Below are 18557 nucleotides of genomic sequence, written 5' to 3' on the forward strand. Positions count from 1 at the left end.
ACTTATAAGGATTCAACGTGTGATCGCAATTCCTTAATTCCCAAGTTAATACTCTGGCAGTACATTCACAATAGAGGTTTCCTGGTTTGTCTCAGGCATCACCTTTGATGCCTAATGTAGTAGTTATACTTTATTTGTTGATTAAAAATCATTACAATCAAGAATAATACACAATAGGTTAAGAACATTAATTTTTGCTGACAGAACACATGTTCACCTTTCTACGGAAAAGTTAGCAGCAATGATAAAAGTGCCTGTGCCAATCAATTATTAAAGTACAACTGTTAAGAAATAAATGTTCTCCTTAGCAGGACGACCCACAAAATACAGTTAATTGTGAGTTTTTTTTTATTTTTTTTATTTTAAAATCATTTTGTTTCCCAATCACAGAAACAATTTAAAACCTTTTGGAACTTCAAAATCCGTGTCGTGCACTAAGCTTTTAGAAGCAAATTATAATTTTGGCATTAATGTCGTTGGCAACATGATGTTTCAATAACAATCATTATTAGACTTGGTTAGTAGCTTTTTTTTGACAATATAAATTAAATTTACAAATTGTGAGATCATGCGGGGCATATTTCCAGTGAGACAGATTATAATGGCGTGTCAACATTTTCTCACCCCTAGTTCATTAAAAAATGGGTCTCAACAGGTCTTCCGCTCTTCTAACAGCTGAGGGCACGTAGTTACAATATGTATTAAGGATTCGTTATAAAAGCCACATAACCTACAGCTTTTTGTGGACCAGTTTTTTCCCATTTGGGTATTCTCTCCTTTGTGGGATAGGTCCCAAACCGTAACAACATAAATGTGTTCCTTAAAAATGGTTTTAAATGGGTCAGGAGATATGATTGAGGTTCTAATTTAATAAATGAGTTGATAACTGATCAGGAGTGACTCTTTTTTGAGAGCTCATCCTTATCTACAAAAGACTCGATAAAAGAGTGACTGAACAATTTATTGTCTGTTTATAAACTGCTTTTCTCCTAACTTCTTCAAAGACTGGACACTTAAAATTGAGTAAACTCTCTCTTAGATAAGCTCTCCAACTCCTAGCCTGCTTATACCTCGTTATCTCTTGCCAACATTGGTTTGTAAGGGTACCATGGTCTGAACGAAACATAACGTTTTTAAAAAAGCAGATTGCCGTACCAGAGATTGCCTTTTCAGACCAAATTCTAATCTGAGATTAGCGTGACCTATATACCTAAGCATCCCAAAGACTGATTTGTAGACCTTTATTTGCATGTCATTAAGGATCTTCGCGTCTTTACCACGAAAAATCATTGAACCGTAAGCTAAAGAGGGGATCACCTTTGCTTTCATAACCTTTAATAGATGTTCGTGATTTGGACAAGACAACTTATCCCTCAACTTTCTAAAGGCGAAGGGCAAGGCTGCCGCCTTTGCTTTAAGGTTAATGAAATGCTGTCAAAATGACAGATTATCATTGAATGTTATTCCTAGATATTTCACGGTTTCAATATGTAACCTGTTAATGTTCCATTCTATCTTCTCTGTTTTTGAACCACCCATCGTCATTATTTTGGTCTTTTTGGTATTAATCTGCAAACCATTAAGGGTGATATAGTGAATAAAAGAATCAACTAATCTTCTTAGGCCTATGGCATTATGGCTTAACAAAATAGTGTCATCAACATATTGTAAATATTTGATGTCTTTGCCTAAGAAGGTAGGTGAGTGAGTGTTAACTTCATTAACATGTATTGGTAGCTCGTCCATAAACGGATTCAAAAGGCTCGGAGCCAAAACGCAACCTTGTTTCAGACCACTCTTAGTTTCAAATCAGCAGATTGTACTTCTGTCGTCTCCGACTTTGATCTGAACCGATGTGTTAGTGTATAACAGTTTAATCATGCCAAGCAATGTGTTTGGGATAACCCATTCTGAAAGTTTGGCTCAAAGGAGATTACGGGGAACAGAATCAAAAGTGGCCTTGAGGTCGGCAAAACATATATATAGCTTCTGCTTTCTATATTTTGCACTTTCGGCCAATAAAGTCAGTAAGGTCAAGTTCGTACTTGTTGATTCGCCCCTTCTGAAGCCTGCTTGAAAAGCGGGAATTAGATCTTTTTTTATGGCCCATTCTTCCAAGTCATCAAGCAGGCAGTTCGCAAAGATTTTTGCCTCCACACCTGTTAGGGCAATTAGCCGATAATTTGCAGGGTTATCTTGTGGACCACTTTTGTATATCAGCTGAATTATACTTCCTTGCTATGATTCGGGAACCTATCCAAATTTAATAACATCATTGCAGAAAATAGTTAAAACCTCTGACCAATGCTCAAGATTTGCTTTGAAAATTGAATTTGGAATTCCGTTAGGGCCAGGAGCTCCATTTGTTCTCATTCTGCTTATTACCGTTTTAACTTGCTCTGTAGGCCATGCCTCCTTAACTTGTGGCTCAGCTTCGTTAATATGCTGGACATTCCCGTGTTTTCTACCTTCTTCTCTGCTTGAAGTGCTTGACTTGTGACAAACAGTGTTAGTATTAAGCTGTAGGTCCGAGGATGAAACTTAAAGATTATAAATGAAAGATGCCCTGCGGGATTCAGTGATATTAGCACTATTCCCTCTTTTGCTACCATTTTCGAGATTATTTATTATGCCCCAAAATAATTTTGGATTTTGAGTTTTGCATGAAAATTTAACTTGCACCATAATCCCTTATAATAAAATTGTGTGGCTTTCCATATTTCGTTTTTATATTGTCTTCTGAGCATTTTTAATTTATGAAGTTCCAGAGTTTTTAGTACTCCATTCGGTTTTCTAAAAGTTGCCCTTATAGCTCTATTAAGTTCTCCTTTTAGGCGAATCAGCCAATTAGTATACCATCGTGATTTTTATGGTATCATGATAGAGCCTTTTGATGTCATTGAAGGAGGAAAGCGATCCAAAAGGGAAACACACAAACAAGGCCAAATATCAACCATAGACTTCCCTTCTTTTTTTCAATCAATGCTTTAGAGATTGCAAGTTCGGGAGTCCCATTTTACCTTTTGTTTCTCGGGTTCCACACTAGCCTTTTAAGGCTAAAGGCTGTTGGCACGATTTTCATGGATCTTGCTTCCGGCAGGTGAACAAGTGATAGAGCCAGAGAGATTGATTGATGATTGTGATCGCTTTCTATCCTAGGTACTACTTGATACTTATAGAGGGAATATATCAGCCCGATTGAGATGATGGAATAATCAATGATGGAGAATTAGCCTGTTTTTTTGAATGTGGGTATTTCACCGTCATCCTGTAATAACACAAGGTTATATGTATTAAACCGGGGAACAGCACATCTGAGTCAGTGCTCTACTAGGTTTATTAACGCAGTTTTTAGTAAGGAGGTGCATATTAAAATCTCGTGAGATAATTATCATTGCGTCTAAGTGGTTGTGGTACAGCACTTTGACTACTTCCCATAGAGCAGTAAATTGAGAAGTCTTGACAGAGTTTTTTGCACTTAGATAGCTGTTTAAGAGTATTATAGGTTGTTTAAAAACTAATTTGATACACAAAAGCCACGCCAATTGAAAGTCAATTTCATAATGTTTAACATCCAAACTCAAAGAAACGTAAATGGATAAACCGCCACTTGCGTGACCAAAGACTGCCTTGCGGGATGCAAAGTTCAAATACTTATAATAACCAATTAGGGGTTCCTTTTCTATGCACCATGTTTCCTGGAACATTAAGACATCAAAATGCCTAAAAAAGATTACTGTATCTGGATCCTCTGTAAGGGTTTTCAGACTGTTGGTATTCCGTGAGCAAATATTAAAGGGTTTTGTGTACTTATCTGAGCCTTTAAGCATCATTTGTGTGTATCAGCTCTCCCTTTTGTTAGTATTTTAAGAAGCCAACTCCAATCATCACTGAGGGCTATATCCTTCTTTAGCTGACAGTTGAACTGTGCATGCGCTTAATGCACTGCAGGAACCGAGCTGCTGCTCGTTTTTAATATTGCCTCGTTTTTCATTTATTTTTATTCCTCATTTATTATCCCCTGTTTTTAATAGCGCTCGCTGCACCTGGCCCTTACTTGCATTTAACTTGGGACACCCACCGCTGTTTGGCGGGTCCGCTTCCCGGCGCAGGTCCGTTTTCAGCGCCATCTTGGATAGGGATGGCTTAACACTATCGCTGATTGGCTGGTATCGCGCTCTAGTCGCCAGGAGGACGCTAGGCGGATACTTAAGAGAGGTAAACCCTCTGCTCTCTCTTTCTAGCTGACAGTTGAACTGTGCATGCGCTTAATGCACTGCAGGAACCGAGCTGCTGCTCGTTTTTAATATTGCCTCGTTTTTCATTTATTTTTATTCCTCATTTATTATCCCCTGTTTTTAATAGCGCTCGCTGCACCTGGCCCTTACTTGCATTTAACTTGGGACACCCACCGCTGTTTGGCGGGTCCGCTTCCCGGCGCAGGTCCGTTTTCAGCGCCATCTTGGATAGGGATGGCTTAACACTATCGCTGATTGGCTGGTATCGCGCTCTAGTCGCCAGGAGGACGCTAGGCGGATACTTAAGAGAGGTAAACCCTCTGCTCTCTCTTTCTAGCTGACAGTTGAACTGTGCATGCGCTTAATGCACTGCAGGAACCGAGCTGCTGCTCGTTTTTAATATTGCCTCGTTTTTCATTTATTTTTATTCCTCATTTATTATCCCCTGTTTTTAATAGCGCTCGCTGCACCTGGCCCTTACTTGCATTTAACTTGGGACACCCACCGCTGTTTGGCGGGTCCGCTTCCCGGCGCAGGTCCGTTTTCAGCGCCATCTTGGATAGGGATGGCTTAACACTATCGCTGATTGGCTGGTATCGCGCTCTAGTCGCCAGGAGGACGCTAGGCGGATACTTAAGAGAGGTAAACCCTCTGCTCTCTCTTTCTAGCTGACAGTTGAACTGTGCATGCGCTTAATGCACTGCAGGAACCGAGCTGCTGCTCGTTTTTAATATTGCCTCGTTTTTCATTTATTTTTATTCCTCATTTATTATCCCCTGTTTTTAATAGCGCTCGCTGCACCTGGCCCTTACTTGCATTTAACTTGGGACACCCACCGCTGTTTGGCGGGTCCGCTTCCCGGCGCAGGTCCGTTTTCAGCGCCATCTTGGATAGGGATGGCTTAACACTATCGCTGATTGACTGGTATCGCGCTCTAGTCGCCAGGAGGACGCTAGGCGGATACTTAAGAGAGGTAAACCCTCTGCTCTCTCTTTCTAGCTGACAGTTGAACTGTGCATGCGCTTAATGCACTGCAGGAACCGAGCTGCTGCTCGTTTTTAATATTGCCTCGTTTTTCATTTATTTTTATTCCTCATTTATTATCCCCTGTTTTTAATAGCGCTCGCTGCACCTGGCCCTTACTTGCATTTAACTTGGGACACCCACCGCTGTTTGGCGGGTCCGCTTCCCGGCGCAGGTCCGTTTTCAGCGCCATCTTGGATAGGGATGGCTTAACACTATCGCTGATTGGCTGGTATCGCGCTCTAGTCGCCAGGAGGACGCTAGGCGGATACTTAAGAGAGGTAAACCCTCTGCTCTCTCTTTCTAGCTGACAGTTGAACTGTGCATGCGCTTAATGCACTGCAGGAACCGAGCTGCTGCTCGTTTTTAATATTGCCTCGTTTTTCATTTATTTTTATTCCTCATTTATTATCCCCTGTTTTTAATAGCGCTCGCTGCACCTGGCCCTTACTTGCATTTAACTTGGGACACCCACCGCTGTTTGGCGGGTCCGCTTCCCGGCGCAGGTCCGTTTTCAGCGCCATCTTGGATAGGGATGGCTTAACACTATCGCTGATTGGCTGGTATCGCGCTCTAGTCGCCAGGAGGACGCTAGGCGGATACTTAAGAGAGTCATGCAGACGCGCAGCGGATACGCGCTGCGGGGACGCCAGACTGACGCCGGAGTTACGCCAGAGTTCAGCCCGTCTGCGCCCGTCCGCGCTGAGGACGCGCTGCAGGACGGGCTGGACCCTGGGCTCTCCGTCGTTCATTCTCCCCCTCCACCAGAGAATCTCTACAATACCCTTTGTTCTCTGAGACCTCGTGCACTTTGCTGCCATCACCGGCTCAGACCTGAAGTTCTGAGCCGGGCTCGTTTTTGTCCCTCGTGCAACAGCTCTTTTATTTGTCCTAGTCAATCCCCTATTCGTACCACCCCTCTTCAGTCCACCAGCCATATTTCCCAACCCAAACAGGGTTTTTTGGTCAATGCTCGTTCTCTGATTAAACATGGGATCGAATTTCATGACTTCGTTAGCTTGAGAAATCCAGATTGGGTTTTTGTTACAGAAACTTGGGCTTCTGAGTCCGCTGGTCATGATCTTCTCCTGGCTATACCTGAAGGTTATTCCCTTCTAAGGTTAGACAGAGAACGTTGTAGAGGAGGTGGAATAGCCATTCTTTTTAAATCTACTCTCTCCTGCATAATAAAACCTTTATCAGTCTCCACAGATCCTTTCGAAGCACTCTATTTTTGTATTACGCATACTCCGGTGAGTTCTTTCTCCGGCATACTGCTTTATAGACCCCCCGGGTCCAGAGTCAATTTTTGCCCAGAACTTTTTAGAATTTTAGAACCTTATTTTGGTAGGCCTCATTTTACCATTTTGGGTGACATTAATTTCCATTTAGAGGATTCTGCATCTAAAGATACCTCTTCCCTGCTTAATTCCTTGGAGGCTTGTGATCTTGTCCAACTTGTTCTCCACCCGACCCATCAGGCGGGGCACATTCTTGATGGGATCTTCTCCAACGATTCCAGACTTGAAGTCGGTTTACCGGTACCAATTACATGGTCAGATCACCTAGCAGTCCCGCTTTCTCTAGACATTCCTTGTCCTAATGTCACGGCTGACACTGGTAAAAAACAATCTAAAAGGAGCTTCAAAAACTTTACTAAGGAAGCACTTGCACCTTTTTTCCGCAACATCAGTATTTCAACCAAACAGAAGGTTGATGACTCGGCTCAAGATTTAACTGATGTCATTATCAAAGCTGCTGATGAGCTAGCCCCCCCTTCCCTGAAATTTGCAGCTAGACAGAAGCCATCTGCCCCTTGGTTCTCTGCCGATCTGAGGCTGCTCAGACAACAATGTAGACAGAAGGAACGTGGCTGGCGTAAATCTTGGGATTTAAAAGATAGAGAAGGTTACAAGAGTCTACTACGGGAGTATAGAAAGCGAATCATCAAGGAAAAACAGGACTATTTTTCCAACTTAACCTGTTCGTTAACATCCTCCAAAGAGCTTTTTAAAATTGTAGACTCCCTTTGCTCTCTTCAGGTTCCTGATCCAGTCGTTGCTTCCCAGGAGCTATGTGATGATATATCGAACTTTTTCTATAAGAAGATAGACGATATCTACATAGCCCTAAAGGCGCAGAGGAACTTACTCAGCTTGGAGGATTCCGTGCAAATCACACGATTGGAAGCTTGGAATGTAGACTCCCCTCCATCCCTTGAACACTTCCCGGCTCTTACGCTAGAAGATCTCAGTAGCTTACTGGATAAAACTAAATCTTCATCCCCTCTTGACCCTCTGCCCCTCAAGGTACTTAAAAACTGCAGAGAGATAATTCTTCCCCCTATGCTTGAGGTAATGAATGGAGCGTTGGAACAGGGCACTTTTCCATCACTCTGGAAGAGAGCCATTGTAAAGCCGCTTCTGAAAAAGACCACTTTAGACCCTGGAGTGCTGAAAAATTTTAGACCCATCTCTCTGCTGCCAGCCCCTGCTAAGATGTTGGAGACCCACTTGAATCTCCATCTTTCGAACTTCCTCGACGCCTCCGGCTTCCTGGATGGGTCCCAACATGGCTTTAGAAAGCTACATAGCACGGAGTCTGCCTTGACAAAAGTCATGGATAACATCCGCAGAAAAGTAGACTTGGGTCTTACCACCGTACTGGTGCTGCTTGATCTTTCAGCAGCTTTCGACACCCTGTCTCCCTTGACTTTAACATCTAGGTTAAGGGAGGCAGGGGTAGTCGGACCAGCGCTCAGTCTCCTGAGCTCCTTTCTACAACATCGAGAGCAGCGTGTCATGCTAGGTGAATACCTCTCCCCTGCCAAGTCTTTGCAGTGTGGGGTGCCACAGGGGTCGGCATTGAGTCCGACCCTGTTCAACATCTATGTGGCCCCCCTTGCAAGACTTGTAAGATCTCAGGGGATGGAGGTAGTGTCGTATGCCGACGACACGCAGATTATGGTATCCCTGACCCACTCTGTCAGTGAAACTGCTTCTAACTTCAGGGCCTGCATGCAACTTGTTGCAGAGTGGATGGTCTCCAACTCCCTGAAGTTGAACGGGGACAAGACAGAGGTCCTGGTCTTTGGCAAGGACCAGGACATATGGTCAGATGACTGGTGGCCTCCTTCTCTAGGTAGCTGCCCTATACCTACCAAATCTGCTAGAAACCTAGGGGTCATCTTTGACACCCAGCTCTCCATGGAGCTACAGGTGAATAGAACGGTGGCGACCTGTTGGGGTGTCATCAAGACCCTGAAAAGGATTGTACACTATCTGTCCCCACAGGCGCGGAAACAGGTGGTGATTGCCCTTGTTGGCTCAAGGCTCGACTACTGTAACGCAGTGTACGCCGGGGCCAACAAGGGCTTGCTCCAGCGTCTACAGGTCATACAGAACGCGGCAGCGCGGTTTGCTCTCGCTTTGCCCTGGTTATCTTCTATGACCCTAGCGAGGAAGAACCTCCACTGGCTCCCCATCCCGTCAAGGATCATTTTCAAACTCCTTTGCCTTACCTATAAGGCTCTAACTGCAGGCTCGGCTGATGCCCTTGGTTCATTACTTACCAGATATGTTCCGAGTAGATGTTTACGATCCAGCGAGCAACACCAACTGGTAATCCCCAGAGCCAAGAAGGCCAGATGGGGGTCCAAAGCTTTTTCCATATTGGCACCTCTTACTTGGAACTCACTCCCCCTCGAAATCAAACGACTTCCTTCCCTTGATCTCTTTAGGAAGTCATTGAAAACCTGGCTCTTTATTAAGGCATACCAGTAGGTTCTGTTTCTGTCTGCTATCAGCTTTATATTCTGGTTTAGGCGCCTTGACGCCCACTGGGCATAGCTGCGCGTTACAAATAATATTTCATTCATTCATTCATAGCTCTTCACATACACGGGTGCCCGGGGTGCAACTTGTAATCTTGATCCCAGATGACAGATCTAAATTTGATAGTGGTCCTGAAGCTCCTTTCAATAGCCTAGAATGACCTCTTAATCTCATACTAATAGCAGAATCCATCGAGGCAGGGCTAATAATTGTTAACTTCTGAATCAGCAGATTTGGATATTGACTTTCACTGATTATCCATATTTTGATGCCCCATTTCTCAAATTGTAATTTATTTGCTAAGATTATTTTGACGGTCTCTTCTCGGTGCCAAGTTGTAAAAGTTATCCCTTTGTTGGGATTGTTATGATCTTGTTTAAATTCAACTGAATCTAAGTCTTCCGATGTTAAATCTTTAAACTCTGGGATTGCGTTTAACAGTTTCAAAATATTACCACGATTCAAAATATCATGGGGGCCTCTTGAAGTATAACATGAGCAGAATGCTAATTTCATAACTGCATCTGAGAATTCATTATTCTTAAATTTTTCACTGGTTCACGGAGCTTCATATCCTGTCACTGGAACCACCGATCCCATTGAAGCCGTTTCCCTCTCTTCTCACAATGAACCAGCGGCAAGTCCAACATCCGGATCCAGCATTGCTCAAATTATTGGTTTGGCTCCTGAGTTCAGAGAATTCCATGGCCTAGACATTCCTACGGACTGTAATGCAGTTCTAGCTCGGGCTCGAGCTGACAGTACCAACAAAACATTTTCCTTAAAATGGAAGAGGTTCTGCATCTGGTGCAAGTCGAAAAAGATACACCCTCTTTCATCTTCTCCAGAACAAATATTGCCTTACCTTCTCCATATGGAAAATTCAGGTCTTGCACATGCTTCCATTAAAGTTCACCTGGCAGCAATATCCCATTTCAGAAGATCCTCTGCAGGCCCTTCTCTTTGGTCTAGTAGGTTAATTAAACAGTTTCCTAAAGGCCTATTCAGGACGTTCCCTCCTGTGACTTTACCTCCTACTTGGCAACTTAACACAGTTCTTGCTCAGCTTATGAAACACCCATTTGAGCCGATACACAGAGCTGATCTTAAGTATCTTTCCTGGAAAACGGCACTCCTACTGGCTCTTACCTCAGCGAGGCGAGTAAGTGAACTTCAGGCATTCTCACTTTAAGACCCTTTCCTTCAATTCAAACACGATCGGGTGATACTGAGGACAAACCCTAAGTTTGTGCCCAAGGTCCTGTTGGACTTTCACCTCAATGAGCCCATAGTCTTGCGCTTCTTCTATCCAAACCCTCAAATGGCAGCAGAGAGGATTCTCCATTCCCTCGATCTTAAACGCCGCCTTAAATTCTATATTGACAAAATAAAGACATTTTGCAAAACAAACCCACTCTTCGTGGCTTTCAGTTGACTTAGGAAAGGTCTTATACTAACTAAACAGAGTATTTCTCGATGGATCTCACCAGCAAGCAGGACAAACCCTGCATTCCAAGGTTCGAGCCCATTCCACTAGGGCGATCTCGACCTCCATGGTGCTCTTTGCAGGAGTGCCAATTACAGACATCTGCAAAGCGGCAACAAGGAAGACGCCACATACGTTTACCAAGCATTACTGCTTGGATACATAACTCATGAAGGATGCAGCAGTGGGACAAGCAGTGCTCCGTCATCTATTTAATTAAAGGGGAGCCTTTCTCTTCATCCCGCCATCCTCTTGTATACACGCACATTTCTCTCTGATATTTATTTCTATTATCTGTATTGCATTTTGGTACTTTCTTTGTTTCACACTGATATGTTATTATCTGGTGATTTTCATACTGTACCATCAGAAATGTGCTTTTCATTGCTTACTACTCTGATTCAGGTATGTGAATCTATGAAAGATACCATAATACTGGATAAGGAATGCGTTACTTACCTGTAACTGTAATATCCAGTATTGGTATCTTTCATAGATTCACATGCAACCCACCCACCTCCCCTGGAAGGGCTCACTATAGTTCTCTCAGTAATACAACTACTTAGCACTGTGCTTACGTACATCTGAGGGACTAGAACTCCTTCCAGGAAGGTTCCAGAGGGTGGTGATAGCTGATTGGCTCTTTTCCGAAGTTTGGTCCTTTTTACAAAAGGACATGGATATGTTACAAATGAGAGGCCCTTGGCATATACTATGTATATATGTCTATCAATCAATCAATCAATCAATGCATTTGTGGAGCTCGCTTCTCACCCGTGAGGGTCTCAAGGCGCTGAAGGGAGGGGGGGGGGGGGGTGCAGTTATTGCTTGAATAACCAGGTATTGAGGTGTTTCCTGAAGGTGAGATGGTCCTGGGTCAGTCGTAGGTGTGCAGGGAGGGAGTTCCATGTTTTGGCTGCCAGGCAATGATCTTCCTCCGGTGGTGGTTCTGCGAGTCCGTGGGATGGTGGCTAGGGCGAGGCTGGTGAAGCAGAGCTGGCAGGTGGGGGTGTAGAACGAGAGGCGGTTGTTGAGGTATTCGGGGCCCATGTTGTGGAGCGCTTTGTGTACGTGGGTGAGCAGCCTGAACGTGATCCTGTTGCTGACGGGGAGCCAGTGCAGGTTTCTCAGGTGGGCGGATATGTGGCTGTTGCGAGGGGTGTCGAGGATGAGTCGTGCGGAGGCGTTCTGTATGTGTTGAAGGGCTTTCTGAAGTTTGGCTGTGGTTCCTGCGTATAGGCGTTCACCTAGTCCAGTCGGGTGGTGACGAGGGCCTGGGTGACCGTCTTTCTGGTTTCGGTGGGGATCCACCGGAAGATCTTTCAGAGACATTACTTTATTTATGTACCGGGGACTCCAACCCCGACGACGGGGAATGATTCAGGCATGTGAATCTATGAAAGATACCAATACTGGATAACTGCAGTTACAGGTAAGTAACGCATTCCTTCCTGGCAATGAGACCGGTTTAAAATGCTATTTTTTTTCACCATAAAAGGAAATTACATGTTAAGAAAAGGTCAACTGTCACGCTATTGAGAGGACAGATTAAAAAGCGCGGTACCGCAAAGGCAGTCGCGCGTTTATTTTTGCACCGCGCTTTAACTTTAAGTGAAAGCGCAATGCAAAAGTGAAAGCATGATGCGAAAGTAAACACGTGGCTGCCTGTTCCAAAGTTGAATAAGAAGAAAAAAGTGCGCAGGTACCAATGAAGGAGTGTGTCAACTGCTGCCAGTAAAAAATCCAATCCAGGTGTGCGGGACTAAAAGGAGACAAGGTGGCAACAAGGATGGATAAGAAGCCTCCTTTTCAATTGTGAGCCTGCGTTTTACATGCAGGATGACGCCAGCGAATGAAGAAGATAGGCGGGGCTTACACTCCACCTCCAAGAGCTTCGGAATCTGTATTGATTCTGAGAAGCCCTCGGATGACGAGGAGCAGCGCATGCACTGCTCACATCAGGCCGAGACCTAAAAATATCTGAAAGGACTTTGTTCCATGAGTCGGTTCTCTGGGCTTAACAATTACTATGTCAAGCTTATATAATAACGAAAGTTTAGTCAAAACCATATTGAAACTGACTTATAGTAAGCATGACGTGTCTTTATAAAAGGAGATACGTATAGTGTCTGAAGATGCCAACAAAGAACTTTCACCGTGTCATTCATAATAATTTAATATGGCTCTCCCAGGGAGCATAGACATCATTAGTAATGGTGAAATGGTGCTACTTCACGATAGAGGTAGAAGGACAGAAAGGGGAGGTAGACGGATAGAAAGGAGAGGTAGACGGACAGAAAGGAGAGGTAGACGGACAGAAAGGGATATTGTGTGCTTAGTTGACTGTAAAGGGTTAAGCTTTTGTTCTTGACAGTTGACTGGAAGCTGGAATTTGCACCTTTTTCCCTGCTAAGGCTGACGGTCACTGAGATGTCAATAATACATGTTTTTTAGTTTATTGCAATGGAAGATATCGCTGTATAGTGTTAAGATCAGTATCACCGGGAGATGCATATCTATGAAGGTTTGGTATAGACTGGTCCATGAGGAGCCGGGTCATTATGGATGTGCATAGTCAGGGCCTCTGTCTAGAGTGGCCGATGATAGGTTTGAGAGCTACTCAAAGTCATTGTGTGTGGTCTAAGCTATTTGCAAGCATTCCTGATTTAACGGCTTAAGTTGCCAAAGGTATGCACAGATGCTCCTTGCATCAGCACAGGATCCAAGCAAGACCTTGCCATGGGGTCTCACGTGGCCATAACAGGCATGAGGCTGCTTGTGTTCCCTGCTGGAGGGCCTTGCGGACAGTACTAATTTGCCCAAGGTTTGCTCTCAGTCTGGAAACCAGTTACTTGTATTTCTTTCTTGTTATGGATCAAATTGTCATGAATTCCACACTCACTGAGTCCTGAAAGAGGTGCCAGTCTGTTAAAGCCTAGAGAAACCGCCCCAGGGAGTCTCCCTCATCACTGTTTAACTCTGGCTTCTGGCTCTCTTCTTCTGCTAGCTATGCATTTCTATTTCATTCATGGTCCTTTCCATTGCCTCTTAGTTCCTGCCCACTTCCCTACCACTGACTCTTCGAAGACTCGCCAAGACATACTTCATTCACTTGTCTCTTCAGAATGTATTTGTTTGCTGTTCTCTACTTTTCTTGGTCTCCACCACTCAGTTCCAGTTTTCTATTCTCTCATTGTCATATCCCACCTTTGCTATCATTCTCTTCTTGGTTTCATTTTGCCTCGTTGTCTCTTTCTCGTGCCTAGATGAACGGATGCTGTACTGGGAATCGAAGGAGACAGACAGGCTGCACTCAGAGACCAAGAAGGGCCGCGTGCCAAGTGCTTCCGCCATCACAGTGGAAGGGACCGCCTTCGCCCTGATGGCCGTGCTGCTTCGTAATGACATCCCGACAGCCAACAAAATCGTCAAATGGCTGACAGAACAGCAAAACTATGGTGGGGGATTCAAATCCACACAGGTAAGGATTCCTCTCAGTGTGGTACAGGGCCTTTAAGATGCTTTGTGGGGCCTGGGTCACAAACGTCATGCGGGGCTCCTCTCTGGTTTTCTGGCAGCACAAGCAAATCGCTCAGAATAGAAATACTGTCAGTGGAACTATTTGGAGGTTGCCACAGCGAATGGCGCCACACACTAGAGGTGGTCGTAACCTGCTTCATTCCGATACATAAACACATTATGCCTTGCGGCCCTTCGAATGTTTGGGGTCCGGGGCACACAATCCCAGCTGAGACACTATTGGGACAGCTATGCATGAAACTCTAAAAAGTAACAGCTAAACAGAGAGAAACGGTTAAAAAGATTACTTTCTTATTTAATATGGTGTGTACAGCAGGGATGTGCAAAGCTTTTATTGTATATGAGTAGCTTTGCATTTCAGAGTTATTGACTGCTTTTAGCTCTTGAACATTCTCCAGTATTGAATTTTTCATAGATTCACATGCTTGTATTTTCCCCGTCGTCATGGTGGGAGTCTCACGGTAACAAGATGATCATAGCAGTATTGGAAAAATGCGTAGAAAAAGCCCCATAGGGAATAATAATATTTGGTAACGAAACCTCATCATTATTTGGTCCAAAACTCAGCCAATCAGCTGCCAGTCCTGACATCACACGCCCCAGCAGAGCCATCATACCTCAGATTTCCAACCTCCTTCGTGTGAGAAGGAGTCTCCCTGAGCTCTGCTCAGTTTTGTTCCTGTGTGAACTTTTCACCTTTTCAACTGAAAGTTCTTTCTGCTGGATTTAAGGTAATGTGATACTTCTCTTACCTACTATGGCTGAAAGCTCTAAAAATAGGCTTTTCAGGCCCTGCAGATCCTGTGGGAAACCTAGGCTGTATTCTGAGGATCCACACAAGGACTGTATGTACTGCCTCCACCCTAAACATGTGCCAAAAGACTGCAAGCACTGTAGAACCTTTTCGGCAAAAACCTTGAGAGACAGGGATGCTTGTGTACTAATGTGGCTTCAAAAAAAGAAGGCCACTTCAGATTCTGACTCTGAGGAATAAGCTGATATTCATCTTCCAAGAAGAAGAAGTATTCTGATCCTGAGGAGAAAGTGGAACCAAAAAACAAAAAACCAAAGACAAAGAAGCCTCTTCGTCTTCTCTTCCTCACACTCCCCCGAAAATGTAATCAGTATCAAGGAAGGTGTCTTCAGCTCCGTCTGCAAAAGTTGGGGTGTCGCCTGCACTGATCCCTGTGAAAATGTCAACGACACCGTCGACGACAACTTCGTCGACGACTACGATCTCGACGACGATAGCTGCATCAACGTCGACGACTAGAACAACGTTGTTGAAGAAAGTTCGTCGACGATTCCGTCGATGGAAAGAACAGCGTCGACCTTGATGACTCCGTCGACGACGACATCATCGTCGACGGCACCGTTGGCGTCGACGACCTCGTCGACGATATTCGTATTTCAGAAGTGGCTTATAGCCCTTCTCAGCCTCAAATAAAAAGTCAGGACACTGATGAAGAGGAATATCCCTGTTCCCATGATACACTGGGCCAGGGACAGATTAATTTGCTTATAGCCAGGTTCTGAGCATGGATGGTGCAGTGAGCTAAAAAACGGTGTTGGATTAAGCCCTGATCTCTTGACTGGGTGAGAGTATTCTGCTTAATTTAGAAACTCTGTCCATCACCACCCCCTGTTGTTTAATTATTTTGTCCACCATAAGCGTGGAAGGGTATACTCAGACGTGAGTCCCTAGCTCATTGCACCATCAGGATTCAAGCAAGCCGGGCCGAAGACGGCTGAAATACCAGAAACCGGTCCCCGGTAGCTTGTTTCCTTCCCAGTGAAAGAATTGGCTTGGTAGTTTGGTTTGCCCTGTTCCCATGATACACTGGGCCAGGGACAGACTAATTTGCATATAGCCAGGTTCTGAGCTGGGATGGTGCAGTGAGCTAAAAAACGGTGTTGGATTAAGCCCTGATCTCTTGACTGGGTGAGAGTATTCTGTTTAATTCAGAAACTCTGTCCATCACCACCCCCTGTTGTTTAATCAGTATATTCTACCTTCCTACGCATTCTCCATCGCCGTCTCCAGCAAACTCTCCTCCACAGGACATTGGAGGATTCCATGAGATTATGGAAAAAGCCTCGAAAAGATTTGAACTTCCACTTCCAGTGCAGGAAGCAGAATGCTTTCTCTACGATTTTAAAGAGGAGTCAAGAAAATCCATCAAAGCAATCCCTATTATCGAGTACATTTGGGAAGAGGGATTAAAACTTATGAAAAACTCAGCCTCAGTCACAGCCTTGGTGCCCAGGATAGAGAAAAAGTATCGGGCAACAGAATCTTCGTCAGCATTCTTAATTGAGAATCTGCAGCCAGAGTCCGTAGTAATGCAAGCCGCACATTGACAGTCGAAAAATCCAGTTTCAACATCTGCAGCTCCTCCTGACAAAGAAGGAAGATGAATGGATGGTGCAGGGAAGCGCTTTTCTGTCACGGAAGCAGCTTCCATTAGAGCGCAAATGCTTTAGCCTTCATGAGTAGGTACAATCTTCAAATGTGGTCAGATATAGCACCATTGTTGGCCCATTTGCCTGAAGACAAAAAAGAAGAAGCGGCCGCCTTAACACAAGATGGGTCTAGAGCGGCATCTAAATCTATAGATATTGCGATGGATATGTCTTCTATAGCATTCAGACAAATGGCAGGTGCAGTGGCACTACGGAGACAAGGATGGCTTAAAGCGTTTAGACCAGAAGTCCAAGCAAAAATAATAGACATGCCGTTCGACAGAGAACATCTCTTTGGAAAACGCATTGATGAGGCCCTTCAAGGCATCAAAGCTAACACAGACACGGCGCGAGCAGTGGGCTCTTTACAGCAGGGCAGATTTCAGTCCTTTCGAAAGAGAGTCTAGAGCACAATATAATCAAAGATCCTCATACCAATCTGGCCGATACCAGCCTACAGTGAGCAGGGGTATCGTCAGTTTTCAAGCAACTAGCGATTTTGATCCTCCAACACCCCGTATCATCAGCAGTCCAAAGGCAAGACTACTGCGAGAGGTAAATCGCAGCAATCTAATAGAAGACAGTGACACTGTCAAAGTGCCCGCCACTTGTTCAAACCTCAAATATCATTACCTTTCTCTCTTTTATCAGGAATGGCTGTTGATAACAACAGGCAGATGGGTACTGGACATAATAAAGCAAGGCCATACCCTAGAATTTATAGAGAAGCCTCCGAATCAACCTCCTGTTCGCAGAAAGCAACAGCACTTGTCAGCCCTCATGGCGGAAATTGTATCTTCCTTGCAAAAAGAGGCAATAGAAGAAGTTCCGCGTCATCAAAGAGGGAAAGGCTTTTATTCACATTTCTTTCTAATAAAGAAAAAACACATGACATGGAGGCAGGTAATGGACCTGAAAAGTTTGAACAAATTCATGAAAAAGATTTCTTTCATGGTGGCGGGGCGCCACTACCAATTCAAAGTTTTACCATTCGGTCTGAAGTCGGCGCCAAGAGTTTTTACAAAGTGTATGGTGCCAGTGGCAACACACCTGAGACTTCAAGGTCACCAAATTTTCCCACATCTGGACGATTGATCATAAAAAAAACTTCCTTCCAGAAAACCGAGCACTCACTACAATGCTGCATGGATGTCTTCAGGCACCTGGGACTAAGAGTCAATCTAGAAAAGTCATCTCTCATCCCATCTCAGGCTCTTCAATTCCTGGAAGCCATGCTCTGCACAAAGGAAGCAAAAGCTTATCCCTCAGAGGAGCATATTAAAAAGATCATAAACCTAATGTCACATCTACAGACAGGAAAGTACACTTCTGTGAGAATCTACAAGTCCTTTTTGGGGATGATGTCTTCTTGTATCCCCTTACTTCCCAATTGCAGACTACACATGAGGTCTCTTCAAGAGCGTCTGGACGAGCAGTGGATTCTATCTCAATGGTCCTTCGAATATCGAGTGACTTTATCACCTCAGATAAAAAAGGCCCTGTCATGGTGGAAAAATAGGAAAACATTTAACAAAAGGTCTGCCCTTCGAACCTCAACATCACAGTTATGTTATGATGACAGATGCATCGCTACAAGGTTGGGGGGCACATCTCCAAGACCTTGAAATTCAGGGTCATTGGTCAGACCGCAAAACTCAACTTCACATCAACCTGCTGGAGCTAAAGGCAGTGTTTTTAGGATTACAGGCATTCCTACCCAGAATCCACGATTCCACAGTACTGGTCACACCAGACAGTACAACTACGCTGTTTTACCTATTGAAACAAGGGGGTACAAAGTCGAAACTTCTATCAAAGAAAGTGCAAGAGATTTGGAGGTGGTACTTCTTCACAACATCTCGCTTCAAGGTCAGAACTTTCCAGGGGTGAACAACACAAGAGCAGATGTCCTGAACAGATCAAGCAGTGTTCCTTACGAGTGGGAATTAGCTCAACGTCAACTTCTCAGAGTGT

At 44.3% G+C, this 18557-nt stretch overlaps 1 protein-coding gene across 1 annotated transcript in view; it reads left to right on the forward strand.

Annotated features, from left to right (window-relative positions):
• Positions 1-18557, forward strand: part of LOC147717735 (complement C4-B-like) — a 643152-nt gene that overhangs the window by 584148 nt on the left and 40447 nt on the right. The window contains exon 29 of the mRNA XM_086919877.1: positions 13847-14061. Within this exon, the coding sequence (XP_086776003.1) occupies positions 13847-14061 (215 nt within the window). The remainder of the gene's footprint in view (positions 1-13846; positions 14062-18557) is intronic.

This window comes from Lissotriton vulgaris, chromosome 5, assembly GCF_964263255.1.
Source record: "Lissotriton vulgaris chromosome 5, aLisVul1.2, whole genome shotgun sequence".
Classification (NCBI taxonomy): Eukaryota; Metazoa; Chordata; class Amphibia; order Caudata; family Salamandridae; genus Lissotriton; species Lissotriton vulgaris.